Raw genomic sequence first — 19,153 nt, 5'->3', positions numbered from 1 at the left:
AAAGTCAGCAAAATTAGTTTCATTGCTATTATTCAACATCTCTTTTAAAGACACAACATCAACGTTACCTTCTCCCCTTCTGATGAAAGCTAATTGTCATTAAAAATCTTCTTCAAATTATTTCAGCAACTAGCTAACAGTGCCTTTCTCCCGTACTAGTCTTTGTAATTAGCTTCATTAAGATCTATGGAAGAATTCTGCTTCTGACCAAGGTGGCATAACAGGAACCAGATTTACCTCCTGAACTGAAACACCTAAAAGTCAGACCAAATATATAAAACAACAATTTGTACATCTTACATATCAGGCAGAGAGAGTGGTACCTGAGAGAGGAGAAACAAATGAAATGAACCCTAAAATTGTCCAATTTACTGCATGCAAAGTTCCAGGCCACTGACAGGGAGGAAGAACCAGAAAGAGCTTGGTGGTTGTCCTGAGCTGAATATGCAGAGTAGGAAATCTGGAGAGACCAAGGTGGATATAATCTTCAGGAAAGTGTCCTGGAAGATGCTGCCAGAGAGACAGTTGCATAGAAAAAGCTCCAGAAGTCTGCTGAAGGTTCCCCTCAAATCTTTGCTAATTACTGGAGAGTGAGCGTATATATATATATGTGTGTGTGTGTGTGTGTGTGTGTGTGTGTGTGTACACACACAGAAAACATATATCTGAGTATCTGAGTGTATACATATATATAACAAAGTGGGGCAGAAACCACTTCAAATGATCAGAGGGAAAAAATGCCAAGCTCATAAAATGCCAAGAATAGTTCATTTTCTCACTAACCAGAATGAAAAAAACAAACAAACAAAAACAAACAAACAAAAAAACAAAAAACACCCACAACTGTTATAAACAAGGCATTAGGGAGAGTAGTCAGAAGAGTACTGCTTTAGTAATGGAGCAAAATTATGCTCCAAAATCAACCTTCTCTGGCCCCATTTCATCAACCTTAAAAGCAAGCCTTGGAAGGATCAAATTGTTTCAGTGTAACTTAACTGCACCCAACCACACTCATGGTCACCCCCAAACTGCCTCTTTTTTCTACCAACACCATTATTATAGTCACTTAGGTAGAAAAATCTTAGGCATAAAAGGAAGTCTGATAGATATTATTTTTACAAGGTCTCTTCAATCTTCTGCTTCTGTCCATTCATACTGAACTAATCTTGTTTTGATTCTCATTCTTTCTTTCATGGACTACTGCAAATGTTTCATAATTGTTCAGTTTCTACCTGGACCAATATTTCCTTTAGCCAAATTGATTTTTCTAAATACACAATTGTGATGACATCATTCCCCTGCTCCACCACATCAATACGTTTCCACTTCATACCAAATTAAGTACAATTTTGTACTCCTGCATTTAAGGCCCCTGTGAATTAGTGAAAAAGCCAAGGACTTGGAGTCAGAAAACATACATCTGAGTTTTGACTCTGACAATTACTGGATACCATGCCTTGGTCAAGTCAGTTAACCTCTGTGAATCCCAGATCTTCATTTTTTGAAACAGGAAAAACTAGTGTCTGTCTTAACTATGTCATAGAGATGGTGTGATGTAGAAATAATATATGTGAAAATGCTTTGGAAACAGTAACAACCTGCAAATTTAAAGTAGTATTATTATTAATATCAGAATAAGAAATGGCATCAGACTAAATTTCTTTGCACCTTCCCACTTGCCTACACATGTTCTACTTCCCTCAAAGGCAGATTTACTATGATCTGAACACACTACTTTCCTAACGATGCATTTTGCATTTTCTTCTTTGAATGCTCTTTCTTGATCATTTCCATCAATCAAAGCGCTACAAGATTTTTCCAAGACTGCCTCAAATGCCATTTGTTCTGTGAAAACTTTTTGTATATTTTTTATGATACCTATCCCACTATGGTTTGTATCATGTATAATATAGTTGTATTATATATAATTATAGTAATCATTTTTATATTATAATTACTTATCACAACATAGTATACTATACTTAATTCTGGGTATATTCATTCACTCTTTCATTCATTCATGCTTGCTTTTGTTCATTTATTCAATATGAAATGCTTTGGGTTATATGCCATGTACCCCACTCTGGCAGAAGAGTCAGACATAGGAACAGATACCTAAAATGCTTTACTATTAAGTGCAACAATACAAGTTCTGGTATAAGGTAATGGCAGCAAAGTTACAGTAGCTTATGGCCTTTCCTATCATATTCTCTGCAGGAGAATGATAGGATTCTTGTGAGTAAATGTTATTTTACTCATTTATTCATTAATTCAATATTTTCTAAGTGCCGAATACATGCCAGATCTATGTTAGGTGATAGAATATAGCAGTGAACAAAGCATAGTTCCAGGCTGTAGGGAGCTTACAATAAGAGCAGTAGATATTCATTAAATATTCTCTCAACCCACTCCAATCAAGTTCTTGCCTCCAACTCACCACTGAAACTGTTCTTACCTTGGTCATCAATAATTTCTGTCATTAAATCTAATGGCCAATTCTCAGTTGCAATCTTTCTTTACCAACCAGCAGGATTTGACATAGTTGACTATTCTCACTTATTCAGAACACTTTATTCCCTCCACTTGGCTTCCAAAACACCGTACTCACCTAGTTTTGTTCTTATCTTTCTGACTGCTCCTTGTCCATCTCCTTTGTTGGTTCCTCTTCCTCTCTCTGACTCTCTACCTGGAGTCTCCCAGGTTCAGTTCTTAGATATCTTTTCTATTTTTGTCCAAATAATAACTGTATAGTTTGAGGGCCCTCATATTTACAGCTCCATCCCTAAACATCTCCTACAAATTCTGAAACTCTGTATCCAAACGTCTGTTACCTCCACTTGCATGTCTAACAGATATACATATCCTAAAATTAGCTCCTGAGACTTCCTTCAAAATTTATACCTCCAAGTATAGTATTCCAAATCTCAGTTAGAAGCAACTCTACCCTTTCAATTGCTCAGGTACGTGACTCCTCTCTTCCTCACACACTGTGTATTTGTCACCAGTAGTCCTGCTGGCTCTACCTTCAAAATACATGCAGCATATGAAAACTTCCCACTACTTCCACTGCTAATATCTTGATTCAAGTCAACACTATCTCTTGCCTAGATTACTGGAATAGTCCATGACTAGTTTCGTAGATTCCATTCTTGTCCATCCTTGGATTTCTCTCAGCAGAGCAGCCAGAATGACCTTGTTAAAATGTTTACATGAGACATCACTCCTCTGCTCAAAAGCATCAGTGGCTTTCCACCTCTAACAATAAAAGCCGAAGTCCTAACGATGATCAATAAAACTATGTAATATGGCCCTCTATTACCTATTTGGCCTTATCTTCTTGTTCATTGTGCTCTAGTCACAATAGTCTGCTGGCTGCTCCTTCACGTCTCTGGTACGCTTCCACATCAGGGCTGTAGCAACTGCTGCTGCTTCTGCTTGGATTGCTCTTTCCCTTACTTTCTTAAAGCATTTATTCATAAGTCAGCTTTTCTGTGAGGTTTTCTTGGCTACCTTATTTCAAAATTCATGGTCAGGCAAGGTGGCTCACTCCTACAATCCCAGCACTTTGGAAGGTCAAAGCGGGAGGACTGCTTGACCCAAGAATTCAAGACCAGCCTGGGTAACATAGGGAGACGTCATATCTACAAAAAATTTAAAAAGTAGATGGGTATGGTGGCACACGCCTATGGTCCCAGCTACTTGGGAGGCTGAGGAGGATTACCTGAGCCCAGGAGGTTGAGACTGCAATGAGCTATAACCATACCACTGCACTCCAGCATGGGTGACAGAGCAAGACCTTGTCTCAGAAATAAATAAATAACGAAAACTCAATCTCTCCTTTACCTGAGCACATAACATCCATACCTCTGCTTTAGCTTTTTAATTTTAATTAGAACTTACCACTACCTACCAATATAGTATATTTATCTTCATTATTGTCTATCTACTCTAGAATATGAGGGCAGAGATTTTTGTCTATCTCTTATTTTATTGCTGACATATTATCCATGGCATAGAAAAATGTCTGGCACATAATAGGCACACAAGTATTTGTTGAAAGGATCATTCAAATATTTGTTGAAAGAATGAATGAAAAACACAATGAAGATAAATGAAAGTGATTAAGGATCCAAATAGTCATGAGATTATATACTTTCTTAAGAAGTTTTTCAACAAATATGAAATAATGAGAAAATGAGTTAGTCCTTCCTTGTTTAATACTGGGGAAAAATACTTCATATTAAATAGCAGGATATATTTAAAAAATTAAAATTGAGATTTTGTTATATACCTACACTTTGACAATAATTATAAAAAATTATTTAAAATAAGCAAAACAAAGTTTATTCTAATGATATTTGAAAAGTAATAATTAGTTCAACTTGAATAAATATCTTTAATATAACATGTAACAGCTCCTAGGGGCTTACCAGAACCAGTTATCTCTTACCAATTAAGGATAATTAAGATTAATAAATAAGTAATGTACTCTGTGAGATGGCAATGACTATTATTTTTTCTTTCTATATTTCTCCCTTTTAAAATCTTGATATTTTCATCTTAATTGCTCAGGATATTGGCACAGCTTCATAATATAGCCTGATACAAAAAAGACATCAAGATACAATAATTTTGAATACCAGGCAGGTTTTAATTAAAAAGAAAAGCAATTTAATATTAGAGATATTATTAGCTATTTCCTAATTTAATAGAAAGTAAAATCTAATGAAAAGAAATCAAACATACTCTAAGTATTTTCTCCAGATCATGAAATTACATACAATTCATTTGGTGTAGTGCTATTCTACACAGTCAGCTAAGTAAATACTGCCCCCTAGCAATATCAAGCAAGAGTAGTGATATTTAGCATTTCATGAGATCCTTCCATGTGGTCTGGTAATGTCAAATTTAGAACCATCAATAGGAAAAACAAAGGCAGGGGGATAATTTTCTTGATTTTGAAAAGCAGAAAATTACATTTTACTACTACAAAGGGGAGTCCCTTTCTATTGATTTTCTTAATCCACATCCTTTATAAGCATGCTATATTGTCTATCTTAAGTCAGAAGTATTTTCATATTTAAATTATTATACGCCTTCACTGTAATACATATTGACCATGAATTTAATGCTTTTGCAATGATTCTCTATATGTACATTAGGGAAACATACATATAGACATTCCAGAAAAGAATGTGTAAATATCTGCACTTTGTGACCTGATAAAGTTATCTCCTTGAACCTTTAGGATGATTGTGAAGACTAGTTAATGGATCTAGAACATCTGGCATAGGCATTTAGTAGACTTAAATATAGGAGTTACAATGATCACCCAGAATCTTCAGTAATGGAAAAGTATTTTAACAAGCCAAAGTTCTGAGGTAACCTCATTAAGTCATATAACAAACGACACACTTTTTTTTTTTTTTTTTTTTTTACTAGGAAAGGTATGACCAGAAGGTAAAAAGAATAGACTCCTAGGCACTGTATAAAATATTTTACTTATCAGTAAGAATTATTACATCATTATCAATTAATTATTCTCAACTATGCTGAAAAACACTAATAAGAAAACAGAAGAATGATGGAATCATCTACAAGGATAGTGCAGTATTAAATCATCATTATTATGCCATTCTTCATTTTTCTTTTTGTGCTAGCCGTAGTATTGCACCATCTTTCAAGAATATATGAAAGATGTACAGAGACACCATCATAATAGATTTTTTGTTGTTTTTTTACGTTTTCATTGAACACAGCTAAAGATTGAGAATTTTTCATTTTCCACCTTTGTTATTAAGAAGAAAAGAGGAAAATGTTTCTTAACAGAGGACAATGTTTTACAATTACTGGACTCATCAGAAGATGAATACAAAAAGATAGCAACAGTTTAACTCAAGTCGAATGGTAAAATTAGTTATATAAGTGATACTGCAAATTGTGAGTGCTCAGATGACAATCTCTTAGGTGAATTTCCTCAAACATAGCTATCAGAGTAAACAATAAATAAGTCTAGAATTCTCATTCAGTCAGTCATTCAAAGTTAAGGGCCTCACCACACAATATTGTGCAACAAGAAACCTGGGCCATTTTACTTTGCTAAAAGGATATATGAAAGTAATATTTGATTTTTTAATGATATTTGTGCACCAAAAGTTTTTTGATACAGTTTAAGCAAATAAATGCTATAGGTGTATGTGTTTGCAATGTAATTATGAAGAAATAAATGATATAGAAATAAAAATTAAATTTATTCTAATTTGTGTTCATAAATCTAAAAATGAAAATGTTTTCAAATTATGGAATAAAAGACAGCTGTTCTTCAACAAAGTTATGAGCTCTGTCAATGTTTCATTTTGATGATTGTGTTTTAACTATGCAAGTGCAAGAAGAACCAGAAATCAGCTAGAACCTATGAGAGACAGACAGATTTGAAATCTGGAATCGGTATTTACATGATGGATATCCTTCAGGCTCATGTGTGACAGCTGAACAGTAAATTCAAAGGACACATACACATATATATTTTCACATATATACATATATACTTTCAAAATAAGGAATATATGACATAAAATTTTGGGTTTGTTGTATTTAAATTCTTACTAAATATTTTAATACAGTTTTTTTACTATGCTTTATTCCACTTCTGCAAATTATTCACAAAATGACTTAAATATAGAACAATAACGTAAAAGATCCCTTGGACTCAAAAAGTAAATGGTTAATTTTTTTCCCCTATATACCAAAAATTATATTAGTTACATCTTTTATAGGTCATGAGTTCCCTAAATAAAAAAAGAAACAAATAAAAAATAACTAACTGTATAAACATACCTTTTATTATTTATTCTTAGTTGGCTTACAATATTGAACTAAAGAACTATACACCGAAAACTTACAAGAAAATTAGTTGGATAATTTAATGGTTCTGAGATCTACATTATCATTTTTGGGAAAGATTAGCTATAATTCCAGAATACATTTCAATTATTTCATTGATTACCACAAAAAACTTTTCAAAAATTTCAAACAATTCATTCTAATTTACTTTAAGTAAAAGAAAAACTATAAAACATGTTATGTAGCACTTTGTGGGAGATAGAGAAGTACCTTAAAAATCAAGCAATTAAAAAGATTAAAATTCAAAGTGGCAGAAAATCTTCATCAATTCAGACAACTATGCAAGTCTTTATTGTTATTAGTACCATACCTCCTCTGACAGATTATTCATTAACTGACGTAGCAAAATAATATATCCATTATAGCTTGTAATATAATGTTCTTCTAAATATGAATCATATTAATATAATCAAATAAATAATGCAACATGATCAAATTATAATATTAATTAAAGAACAATACCCCTTAACAGTTATAGTGTGCCTGGAGCTGTGTTGAACAGTTTATATGCATTCTCTAATTTAATCACCATTATGAGGTAGAATTTATTATAATGTACATCAATGGTAAGAGGATTGTAGGTAAAAAACCAAAACTAAAACTAAAAAAAGATTATGTGACTTGCATATGGAATAGCAAGAATTTAGAACCCTGGGCATTTGGCACAAGTGTCTGAGTACTTAACCTCTATACCAGCCTTCTTAAATCTTGGTCACAGGCCTCTGGCAGTCCTTGAGACCTTTCAGGGGTCCACCAATTCAAAGCTATTTTCATAATAATAGTAAGATGATTTGCTCTTTTTACTGGATTGATATTTGTGCTAGTGGTGCAAAGCCACTGGTAGATAAAACTGCTGGTATCTTACCACAATTTAAGGCACAGACACCAAACTATAATAATGGTCATGTGAAGGAGTAAAAATTATTAAATGTATTAAACATCTCTTTTAAAATTTGTGAAATGAAATGGAAGTAAGTGTAAAGTACTTGTTCTATCTACTGAAGTACAAAGAGGTAAAGCACTTGGGTAATCATATGTGAGCTAACATTGATGGTTTTTGCGAGAAATACTATGTTTATTTGAAAGAATGACAATGATTTTTTTAAATGTACAAAGTGAAACAGTTACTTTAAGAAAAAATAAGAGCTTTTAGGCAAAGATTAAAATTTTGGAAATATATTATCTGCCACTGTGAAATCGGTAGGTTCCCAATACTTAATCACTTTTTGGAAGAGATCTATTGTGATATTAATAGCTGTGATTTAAAAAATATTATATAATGAAATGCTTCATAGTTGGAAGATCTGTGTAACTCAGTGAATCAATAGTTTTCAAATTACCAATTCACGACACTACAAAATTATGTATGAGTAAAAGAGCCATTTAAATTGCAAGATAGAGTGATGGATTTGAGTATAACACAGTATGAGGAGTTCATCGACATGGCTTTAGAATGTACATAGCAACTACTAGCTTTAAGAAACAATGAGGTCAGGAGCGGTGGTTCATGCTTGTAATCCCAGCACTTTGGGAGACCAAGCAGGTGGATCACTTGAGGTCAGGAGTTCAAGACCAGCCTGGCCAACATGGTGAAACCCTATCTCTACTAAAAATACAAAAAAAAAAAAAAAAAAAAAAAAAAAAAAAATTAGCCAGGCATGGTGGCATCCACCCATAATCCCAGTTACTTGGGAGGCTGAGGCAGGAGAATCACTTGAACCCAGGAGGCAGAGGTTGCAGTGAGCCGAGATCAATGCACTTCCAGCCTGGGTGATGGAGTGAGACTTCATGTCCTTTGTAGGGACATGGATGCAGCTGGAAACCATCATTCTCTGCAAGCTATTGCAAGAACAGAAAACCAAACACCACATGTTCTCACTCGTAGGTGGGAATTGAACAATGAGGACACTTGGACACAGGAAGGGGAACACCACACACCGGGGCCTGTTGTGGGGTAGGGGAAGGGGAGGGATAGTGTTAGGAGATATACCTAATGTAAATGATGAGTTAATGGGTACAGCACACCAACATGGAACACGTATACATATGTAACAAACCTGCACGTTGTATATATGTACCCTAGAACTTAAACTATATTAAAAAAAAAAAAAAAAAAAAAAAGACACCACTGCTCTGAGACATTTAAGAAACTACCACTATCTGAGAAACTATTTACATGTCTGTGTGAGGTCACATTTTCTTCATATACTTAAACAAGTAAAAAGATTATAAAAATGTAAAAGATTATAAAAAGGTAAAACAATACCACCATTGCATTTTTGGGGAAAAATGTAACTATTTCTAAAAAAAATACGTTACTTTGGTTAACATGCAATGAGTTTGTTACTGTTATTTTTAAATGAGTTAATACATAAATATATTTTAAATCTCTACAAATATAGATAGCTATAACCCATATAAACAAAAACTCTTTGAGGTCCTCAGTAATTTTTCAGAATATAAAGGGGTTCTGAGAGCAACATGTTTTAGAACTGCTGCATTTTGCTATACTTCCTTTCACCTGTTTCTGGATAGCATAAGGAATCATTAGATTAGAAACAGATGTGGGGGGTAATGGACATGAAGATTTACTGAATTGGAAAACTTGCTAGATATTTAACTTGTGTATATAGTTTTTTGGCTAGAAAGTACCAAAATGTCATTTTATCATCCCTGATACTATTAATAGCCACTTTGATTTCTAAGATCTGGGCACTTTCTGAAAGGTAATCAAGCTTCACTACGAGAAAGAGACTTTAATAAGCCGTTTGTATTCAAAGGCCTTAATGGATCCAATGCCAGTAGAATGGAGTTTGTACTAATGCTGGGGAAACGATAGCAGCTACCAGACAAGAGGACACATCACAGGACTCTTCAGAGAGACTACAACAGGTTAGTAGGACTCTTATTATAAGATATTCTAAATAAGGTGGATATTCCTGGTTTTTCCTGTAATTACATCTTTATAAAATCTGAAAAGCTCATTGTTAGTATTCTCTTTAGACTAAAATCTAAAATTTATTTATGTAACAACATAATGAAGGTAAGGAACAAATGAAGGAACACATACATAATTGTTTCTGAGCGGTTTAAACTCTGCTGAATATAAATTTTGAAAAGATTGTGATAAGCTTTTAAGTAGTATAAGCATCCTTTCAGATTGCAGTTAAATGACAATGGCTTTACGAGCATATCATGGAATTTGTTAGCTTTATCTTTAGCTGTGACAGTAGGTTAAAAAGGCATATATAGTACTGATAGACTCCTTATCATTTCTTTTAATGGTTACCTGACAACTCTTCATAATTTGCAAGCTGAATACTATTCACAGAATTTCAGGAAAACGGTTCCCTTAAGAATGAATCATACTTTCCTGTTCTCATTTTAAACGAGGCCTACTATACTTTTAAAAGCAGAAACACATATCAAGACAAAAATGATAAATATCAGCCTGTCCCCAATTTTATAAAATACACATTATTCACTCTATTTATATGAAAATCACATAACTATCATGAAATGTATAATCTAAGCATCACATCAGTGTACAATATTTCTAACTACTCAGGCTTTAGCAGTGCTCAGTATTCAGAGTTCCGTGACCCAGAGCAAAAGGAAAAAAGCCAGAAATCACAATCTCTACTGCAATGGAAGCCGATGAAAGATTAATGAGGGCTTACTTTGATAGGTTTAGTTCTTGAGTAGGAAACGTGGTTTGGTAAATGATTATCAAAGTACCCACTCTTCTCCTTGATAAATCTAGCCTGTACTGTTGTTAGAGGCATAGAAAGTTGCCTCAATAATTACTTTAAAGGTAGAACATTAAAGACAATCATTCAGAATTTAAAAAAAATGCTATATACACAACTAATAAAATAGAACTAAAATGTTATTAATAGAGTTAGAAAAATGTTTTAAAAAGTCCTCCATTTCATCATGCCCCTCCCACAAGTACTCACTGTCAATAATGTCTACATTAAAACATTAAATCTGTTCACAAAATTGAATTTAAAAAAGGCCTCATCATTTTTATATTATCCACAGACTTGAAAAACAGCTCAATTAAAAAATACACACAAAGAAAAAGATTTGAAAAAACAGTCTTCCTATTAACATTTTAGCTTTCTTTGTGAAAAAACTTTGCCCACTCTCTGTGACAAGAAAAGAGTTGTAGATGGGACTCTTCTTCAGGTTAAGATATACTGTTTCCCCTCATTTCTTTCTGTTTACTCTAAAATTCCTAACAAGTGACAGAATCATTTGCTAGAGGACATTCAGAAATACATGTGAATTAATTACTCAGAAATGAGTGTAGAGGCATTTTTTTGTAATGATGATGAGAGGACTGCTACTGGCAATGAGTGGTTGGGAGTCAGGGATGCTCAGCATTTGCCATGTGCTGGATATTCCTATCCCACAAAGAATTACTTCTCATCCCATATGACTTACAATTGTCTCTGAGGACTAATCACACTACTATTGATAGTAGCGGGGGCAGAAAAATCCCTAGGCAGATAGGGCAAGTCCCCAGTGTAATCTGATTTAAACCAAAGACAGTTTAACGTATGAAAACCAAGATACAGATCTCATATAAATCTACAGCGTGGATTGAGAACCTCTCCTTCTGTTTGGCACACTTTCCTCTGATTGATCCCTACCATTCACCTATTTTACATACACCTCCCCTTCTGTAATTAGTTTTTTAAACTGTTGTGGCCATCTTTGAGTGGTGCCTTTTTTCTTGTTGTTGTTAGTTTTTTTTGCATACTCACAAACCAATTAGCATATCACTCCCATTCTGAGCACATAAAAGCCCCAGGCTCAGCCACACTCTGGGCTACCCACTTTTAGGTGGTGGGAAGACTACCCAACTTCAGGTAAGGGGGCTGTCCAACTCAGGCTTCCTTCTTTGCTGAGAGCTGTTTTGTCACTCAGTAAAACTCTTTGCCTCACTCACCTGCTGGTTGTCACTCACCCTTATTCTTGGACATGGGAAAAGAACTCAGGATCTGCCAAACAGCAAGTGCAAACAAAGCTATAACCCTGTAGCACTACCCTCCTGCTTGCCGAGCAATGGGAGAAGGGACCTCTGGGCACCATACACCTCCATTCGTTGGGCTCATGGTTTCTCTCTTGTAATGTAATCCACTATATATGCAGGTATCATCTGGGTCCTTGATGTTGTCTCCAAAGGATTTGAGAGCAAGAGAAACCAACACAAATATGCTAATGTTCATGCTGCTTGCTGTACTGTTAGTGATAAAGTCCTTGGTCTCTGGCCCAGGAATCTGGCATTTTCTACCAGTATCCAGAAAACAGTAACAGGCTAACTTATAAGTTTTCAAGGAGGGTACAATCAAATCTCAGATTTGAAAGGTTCCCTGACTTAATGCCTAAATAAAATGAGCATTCCCTCTAAATGATGCTAAAATATTAGAACATATTTTAACTGATTCCCACCTACTTTTACCTTTCATGTTATTATTTAGAATTTTATTTTCACCTTATTATTAGCCCTTCCTAAAGTGGATTTATACATATTTAGGTCACTTTTTATACGATTTATAAACTTGTAGTATTTGATGACTGATAATATTTAAAGAGGGTGGAACAGTGTTTGGTACACAGTAAACATTTAATATGTATTCACATTAACTATGTTTTAACAATATTTTTAGCTCAACATTGTTTCTTACATCATACTCATTCGGAACTCAATTTTCTGATTAAAGTTATTTATCCTTGTGTGTTTCCTTTCTTAATATTATCTCTGTTCATGAATATGTCTAAGGATTTGTATTGGATTGTTTTTATAATTCTACACATTATATTTTAAAGAGATGAAGTGTTGCTATGTTGTTTTGGTCTCAAACTCATAGCCTCAAGTGATCCTCCTGCCTCAGCCTTTCAAGCACAAGCCACCACACTTGGTTTCCACACATACTTATCTACATAAATGTTTTCTGTTTCTGTTCAGTGCTGAGCACAATTTAATTTGGTGGCTTCACAAAAATTTTTAGAAAATAATTATCTTTTTTTAGTCTATATTTTAAATACTTAATATTCTTTTTTACTCAAAAATCTAACACCATTACCATCTTGGCAGTCAGTTCCTTGATAGCTTCTTCAACTCTAGCTGTAAGATTGGATCTAGTATTGTATTATACCTCACATTTACAATGATATTATACTCCAATCGCCTTTTATTTTTATTCTTTAATTTTAAAAATCAGTTTTTATTGATTTTTAAAATCCCTTAGATAAGTATTTTTCAAATTTAGGTTTATAAAATCAACTTATTAAATGTACACTTTTCAAAAATAACACAATGCATCACATGTAGGAAGCATAAAACATTGTTTTGTAAAACTTATTTTAGTTGTATACACACATACACATCACCACTCAAATTTTGTGTGCCCCGGGTCTAAATATAAAATGTATTTCTTCCCATGCATTGTGAAAATAAACAGTTTTTAAGAAACTGCTTTACAGTAGTCTATTAAACACGATCACATAATATAGTTTTAGAAAGTTTTTCACATTACAAAAATAATACCTTAAAAGAAAACAATTAAAAATTGCACTTAAGCCCCCTCGGTACCCCTAACTCCTGCAACCTGATATAATCATAATTAATATTCTAGAGTATAGCCTTTCAACTTCTCCTATGTATATACACATATACACTAAATTCTACTTTATGAAAATGAGATAATATCATATTATTTTATAAATTGCATTTCCTACTTTTAACAATATGTAATGTGAACATTTTGTTTTTTTATCAATAATTTTTAATAAAGCATCTTCCTAAAAAATTGTAATTGCTTGAGGGCAGGTGCCTTCAATTTAACTTTTCAATAAGTAATACATTCATAGTGTTAAAAATTTTTTTAATGTCAAATGTAACAAGTAAACAATTTCTTTTGCACTCATGCTACTTAACTGCAACCCCATCACCAAGCAGCTAACTTTTGTTATTAATTTAGTTTCCTCTCCACCGTCATTTATTATTTTTAATTGACAAATAATTGTATTCATTTATTGGATACAATGTGATGTTTTGATATATGTTTATTCAACAGTCTTTAAAAAGGGCTTCATTCTATGTGACGAACAACAAATAAAAAACAGGCTAAGTCATGCTACAGCTAAACTTTGATTTTCAACTCTGACTTTTAGCTTGATGTGGACTACTGAGAAAAGAAAAACCAAAATCTATCTAAGCTCCCAAAGTAGTATCAAGTAAAACACAGAAGAAGTTACTTTCACTCAAGCATACACTTCCTATATCCTCAAAATCAGGCCTGAATATAAAAAATCCAAGTGAAAAGCCTTCACAGCACAGTTTAATACAACACTATCACTAACGAGTTTCTCAAAACAATTTGATACTATCAACTATGGTAAGAAAAATGACTCATTTTCATTACTTAAGGTGGGAGTATGGAAAGTAGCCACAGACTTTCTAACATAAGGCTATAATTACTAGCAGTAACTTATTCAGATACGCACTTCTACAACGAAAATTTAAAAAATACACTCTTTTGTGATGATAATTTCTGTTTTTTTTCTTTTTTTTTTTTTCAACATGTTCTATTAATGCACCAAGTACTTACATCTGGAATGAAGCCAATCTCATTGAGATGATTACTCAGCTCTGGATCATGAAATGCAATCATCTGAGAGAAGACAGTCAGATACTCTGAAACAACAAAGTTTGAGACAATCATCATTTTTACACAGTACTCCAAGAACATTATATTCAAATATAGTTTTATTTATACATTGAATGAGATTTAATTTCTTCATGAGAATACTTTAGGTGATAATTTTGTTTTGCTACTACTTTAATTACTTACTGCTAATTATTAAACAAGCACACCAACAAACTGTCATAACCTATTTTCTGCCTTCAGAGTTACCAGTTCATTTCCTGAGTCACAAATTGTATACATGATAAATAATGTTTTCCTACTAAACTCTACAAGTACATTTTCTCTGGTAATATCAAACCTGCTTTGTATTTGTTGAATGTTCAGAAAGTGTAGCAGATCCTTAAATGAAGGAGAACACTTATAAGCAGTCACAAATGGAATAATTATGCTCAAATTTGTTTATAGATACAGATAAAATATATGCCTCTATACAGGCATCTGTTCCAGTTCTAATTTATTTCCATTTAAGACTTAGCAATTTGGGATATTTAGAAATAAGAATACCATGTTTAATCAGAAAGTAGGGATCCAGTAGGCAATTAAAAATATCTTTTGTTGATTCTGATTCTATTAGAATTCATAGAGTTCAGTTGAAATATGAGGAATACGCTTTTTTTTCATTTTTCCAAAGTTACTATTCGTGCCAGTTTACTCACTATGCACTAATCTAAACAAGATAGTGCTAACAATCTACTCAAGGGCAAGTAACTATTATATTTTTACTAATGAAAAAACCAAGATTAATACATATTTCAATGAGCTCAACTTTTTTTTTTTTTAAATATAGACTGGGTTTTGCTATGTTGTCTTGGCCGGTCTCAAACTCCTGGGCTCAAGCAATCCTCCTGTATTGGCCAACTAAAGCACTGAGATTACAGGTGACAACCTCATTTTTTTTGAAATTGAAATGACAATAACATCATAAAACTTTTCTCTTAATAATCACAACTTTATCCTACAGTAAAGTAACATCTATTTTTAAAACCAATTATTTGGTGAAAATAATCTTCAAAAAATAATGTCTGCCTTCCTTTTTTTAAGTTCTTAAAGTTTTTACCTTTTAATATTTCAAGAAATAGTACTAAATTATTGATAGTCCATCAGTACAAGTAGTCTTCCCTTGTTTTTCTCAAATAATACTTCGCTTCTAACAATCACATGAATTTTATGGATAATATCGTTTGGCTGTGTCCCCACCCAAATCTCAACTTGAATTGTATCTCCCACAATTCCCACATGTTGTAGGAGGGACCTGGCGGGTGGTCATTGAATCATGGGGGCTGGTCTTGCCCATGCTATTCTCATACTAGTGAGTAAGTCTCACGAGATCTGATGGGTTCTTCAGGGGTTTCTGTTGCTTCTTCCTCATTTTCTCCTGTCACTGCCACGTAAGAAGTGCCTTTCGCCTCCTGCCATAATTCTGGGGCTTCCCTATCCATGTGGAAATGTAAGTCCAATTAAGCCTCTCTCTCTTTTTTTTTTTTTTTTTTTTTTCCAGTATCGGGTATGTCTTTATCAGCAGCGTGAAAATGGATAACTACAATAGATATTTCCCTATAAGCAAACATCTTACATGTCATATATCCTACACAGAAGAGCTTCAGGGCAAAAAAAAAAAAAAAAGATGAGGTGCTGTATTCCATGACAAAGCTGAATTCCTCATTTAATGTGAACTTTTACCCATGCTGGATTTAAAAAAAAAAGATACTCAAGTAATACTTTTTCTTGACTTGATGTTAATTCTACTGCAACAGAATGCATTCTATCTGTCCATTGTCTCACTTTTTCCTCTCTGCACAAAAAAGGTACAATTTACATCAGTTTCAAGAGTTATAGATCAAAGTGAAGACCCAAAATATATCTGAAGGGCCCAGGAAACTTCTAGGTTTAACTTTTCTTTAACTTTAACTTTTCTTTAACTTTTTAATTTCTCCTTCCAATTAGTAGTGTGTTTATAGCTCCAGTTTACTCAGAAGCCAGAGATATGTGACATCAACAATCATAAATGTTCAACTGTATACCAGTGAAAGCATATAGTTATTAACTTCTAAAAAGCATGCTTCATTTTAAACCAGAAATTCAAACCTCAGGCAATTTTCCACAGTTATGCTCCAGTTTATTAAATATCATTCTTATTTGAGCCTGATAAAAAGAATTACTATGTAAAATTACATGGCTAATTAAGGAGCTACTGAAGAAATCGAATCCACCATTAAAACACTGTCTTACCACCACACCTGGCTAATTTTGTATTTTTAGTAGAGACGGGGTTTCACCCTGTTGGCCAGGTTGGTCTTGAACTCCTGACCTCAGGTGATCCAACCGGCTTGGCCTCCCAAAGTGCTGGGATTGCAGGTGTGAGCAACTGTGCCTGGCCAACACTAATGATTGGATTTATATATTATAACTGCATATACACATATATATATACACACACACACACACAGACATAAAATATATAAATTTATGTATTATTAAAAGTTATATGTTATATATTACTTCATATATGCAAACATAATTTGTAAAACTAGCATAAGTTTTGGTTGCTCAGGATAGGCTTTCAAATGAGATAACAATATGGCCTGTTATATTTAGAAAGTTCTGTCTCTAAAGAGAGCACATGTGACAACTGATGAAATCTGCACTATGTAATATTACAAATTATTTCAAAAAAACATTTACAAGTCCCTTGGTGTAAATTTTAAAAATATCAAAATAAATATATGCCTTTTGATTTGTAAATCAAAATGAAAGAATTTATGAGTACTTACAAAAAAAAAAAAAAAAAAACAGAATAAAACAAAGGATTCCATGGAATCATAGAATCTTTACTCTTTTTAAGGAAACATTAAAATGTTGTTAAAGCTCTGTAATTGACAAAGAAGGAAATAACAGACTCCGGGACCACTTGAGGGAGGAAGATGAGAGGAGAGAGACGATTGAAAACCTACCTGTCTGGTACTCTGCTGATTACCTGGGTGATGAAATAATCTGTACACCAAACTCCCATGACATGTAATTTACATATATAACAAATCTGTACATGTACCCTGAATCTAAAAGTTAAAAAAACCTATAATTGTGATTTATACTATATAATGAGGATATGAATCTAGAGTCTTAACTTGAAAAACAGTGTTTTCTAACCTACACAAGACCTATATAGAGGTAAACGGTATTTTTTAAAAACATAAATTAAGTTTCTTATTAAATTTCCCATTTAAGCTTCAAGTGAAGTTTATTATATTACAGTACAAAATCTATCTAATATAAATTTTCTGTATTTTATATTTGTAAAACCTTATACTTTTTAATTTTTGCTATGAAATATAAAATGAAAATAAATTGTCGTCTTCCCTTCTAATTGCTCTGTATTAAAAATTTTTGTTCCTCTCCTTGACAATCCCCAATAAATTTATCATAAGAATTTTATATGACACTATCATATTTTTGTGCAACTGTTTATAAATAAGCCATCTGTTTTCCAAAAAATATAAGCAGAGACAAAATTTCAGAAAGTCCTACATATAGATATCCTTATTTTTTCCCTTCTGAAAAGTTTTTCAGCTTTCACTCTTTTAGCTAGGATAAGATGAAAGATGATGGGTGGGATTTAAAGCAAATGTTTTCCTCAGCTCACATATCAGAAATGGTATTCTCAATTCTGTAACTATTTGTTGTTTTCCATCAGACTGCTAGCCTATCCTGAAGATGATAAATATAGATAGGTTGCGAGTTACATATCTATTGTCAACTAAGAATGTGACCAAGCCGAACCATTTGGTGATAATGTTGACTAACTGCACTAGAAAGAAACATGATTTTAATGCAAATGAACCTGAATTATTTCCCATTACAAAGTTTTCTGCTGTAAAATTTGGCCTATCTAGTAAAAGCACAAAAACAAGCATCAACTTCTATAACTAAGTGGGAAGAAGGGGTTCAAAATAAGAGAAAGGAAAGAGAAAAGTAATCTTTAGGGCTACATTAATAAACCACTTTCTTTCCTTCTGACATACCTTGCTTTAGAATCTACAAACGAGCTCACTTAATAGTTATCATAATAATACTTCTAGTAAAGGTAGGTAGGATGTTTACTGTTTCAGGAAAAATCTCCTTGGTCACATGATACAAGATATTCTTGAAAATCACAAGACTGTATACTACAATCTCCAAATATCATCAAATTAAAGTCATTATGCAAAGAGGTGCACTAAGCTGCACATATATTAAAAGTAATGGAAAAAAAAATAACTGCTTTTGCACCAACCTAATACAATGCACTACCTTTCTAAATACATAACTTTTGGAGTGAAAATACATATTATTTCACTCTCATTGTTATTGTTTGGAGGGAAAGAAGAGTTTTATACCCCACCTTTGACAACTGGACTTTAGACTTGGTATGTCTGTCTTCCTCTTTCTCCCCCCAAGAGTTACTGAATATATACTGTAGTATGAACTTATCTCCTAGTTTGCCTGTGAGAGTCCCAGTTGGCACGTGTAGACCCAGCATCTGGTCCAGTGCC

The 19,153-nt window shown here is 33.2% G+C and overlaps 1 protein-coding gene across 5 annotated transcripts in view; it reads right to left on the bottom strand.

Moving 5' to 3' along the window:
• The window catches only part of TBCK (TBC1 domain containing kinase), a 237,214-nt gene that overhangs the window by 122,388 nt on the left and 95,673 nt on the right, over window positions 1-19,153 (bottom strand). For all 5 annotated transcript variants that reach the window (XR_002522144.2, XM_009207317.4, XM_009207318.4 and 2 more), the window contains one exon: window positions 14,526-14,611. Coding sequence is in view for 4 of the 5 variants with exons in the window: in XM_009207317.4 (XP_009205581.4) it covers window positions 14,526-14,611 (86 nt within the window). In the remaining variant the exon portion in view is untranslated. The remainder of the gene's footprint in view (window positions 1-14,525; window positions 14,612-19,153) is intronic.

Source organism: Papio anubis, chromosome 3 (genome assembly GCF_008728515.1).
Source record: "Papio anubis isolate 15944 chromosome 3, Panubis1.0, whole genome shotgun sequence".
NCBI lineage: Eukaryota > Metazoa > Chordata > Mammalia > Primates > Cercopithecidae > Papio > Papio anubis.
This window is presented reverse-complemented; position numbering and strand designations above follow the sequence as displayed.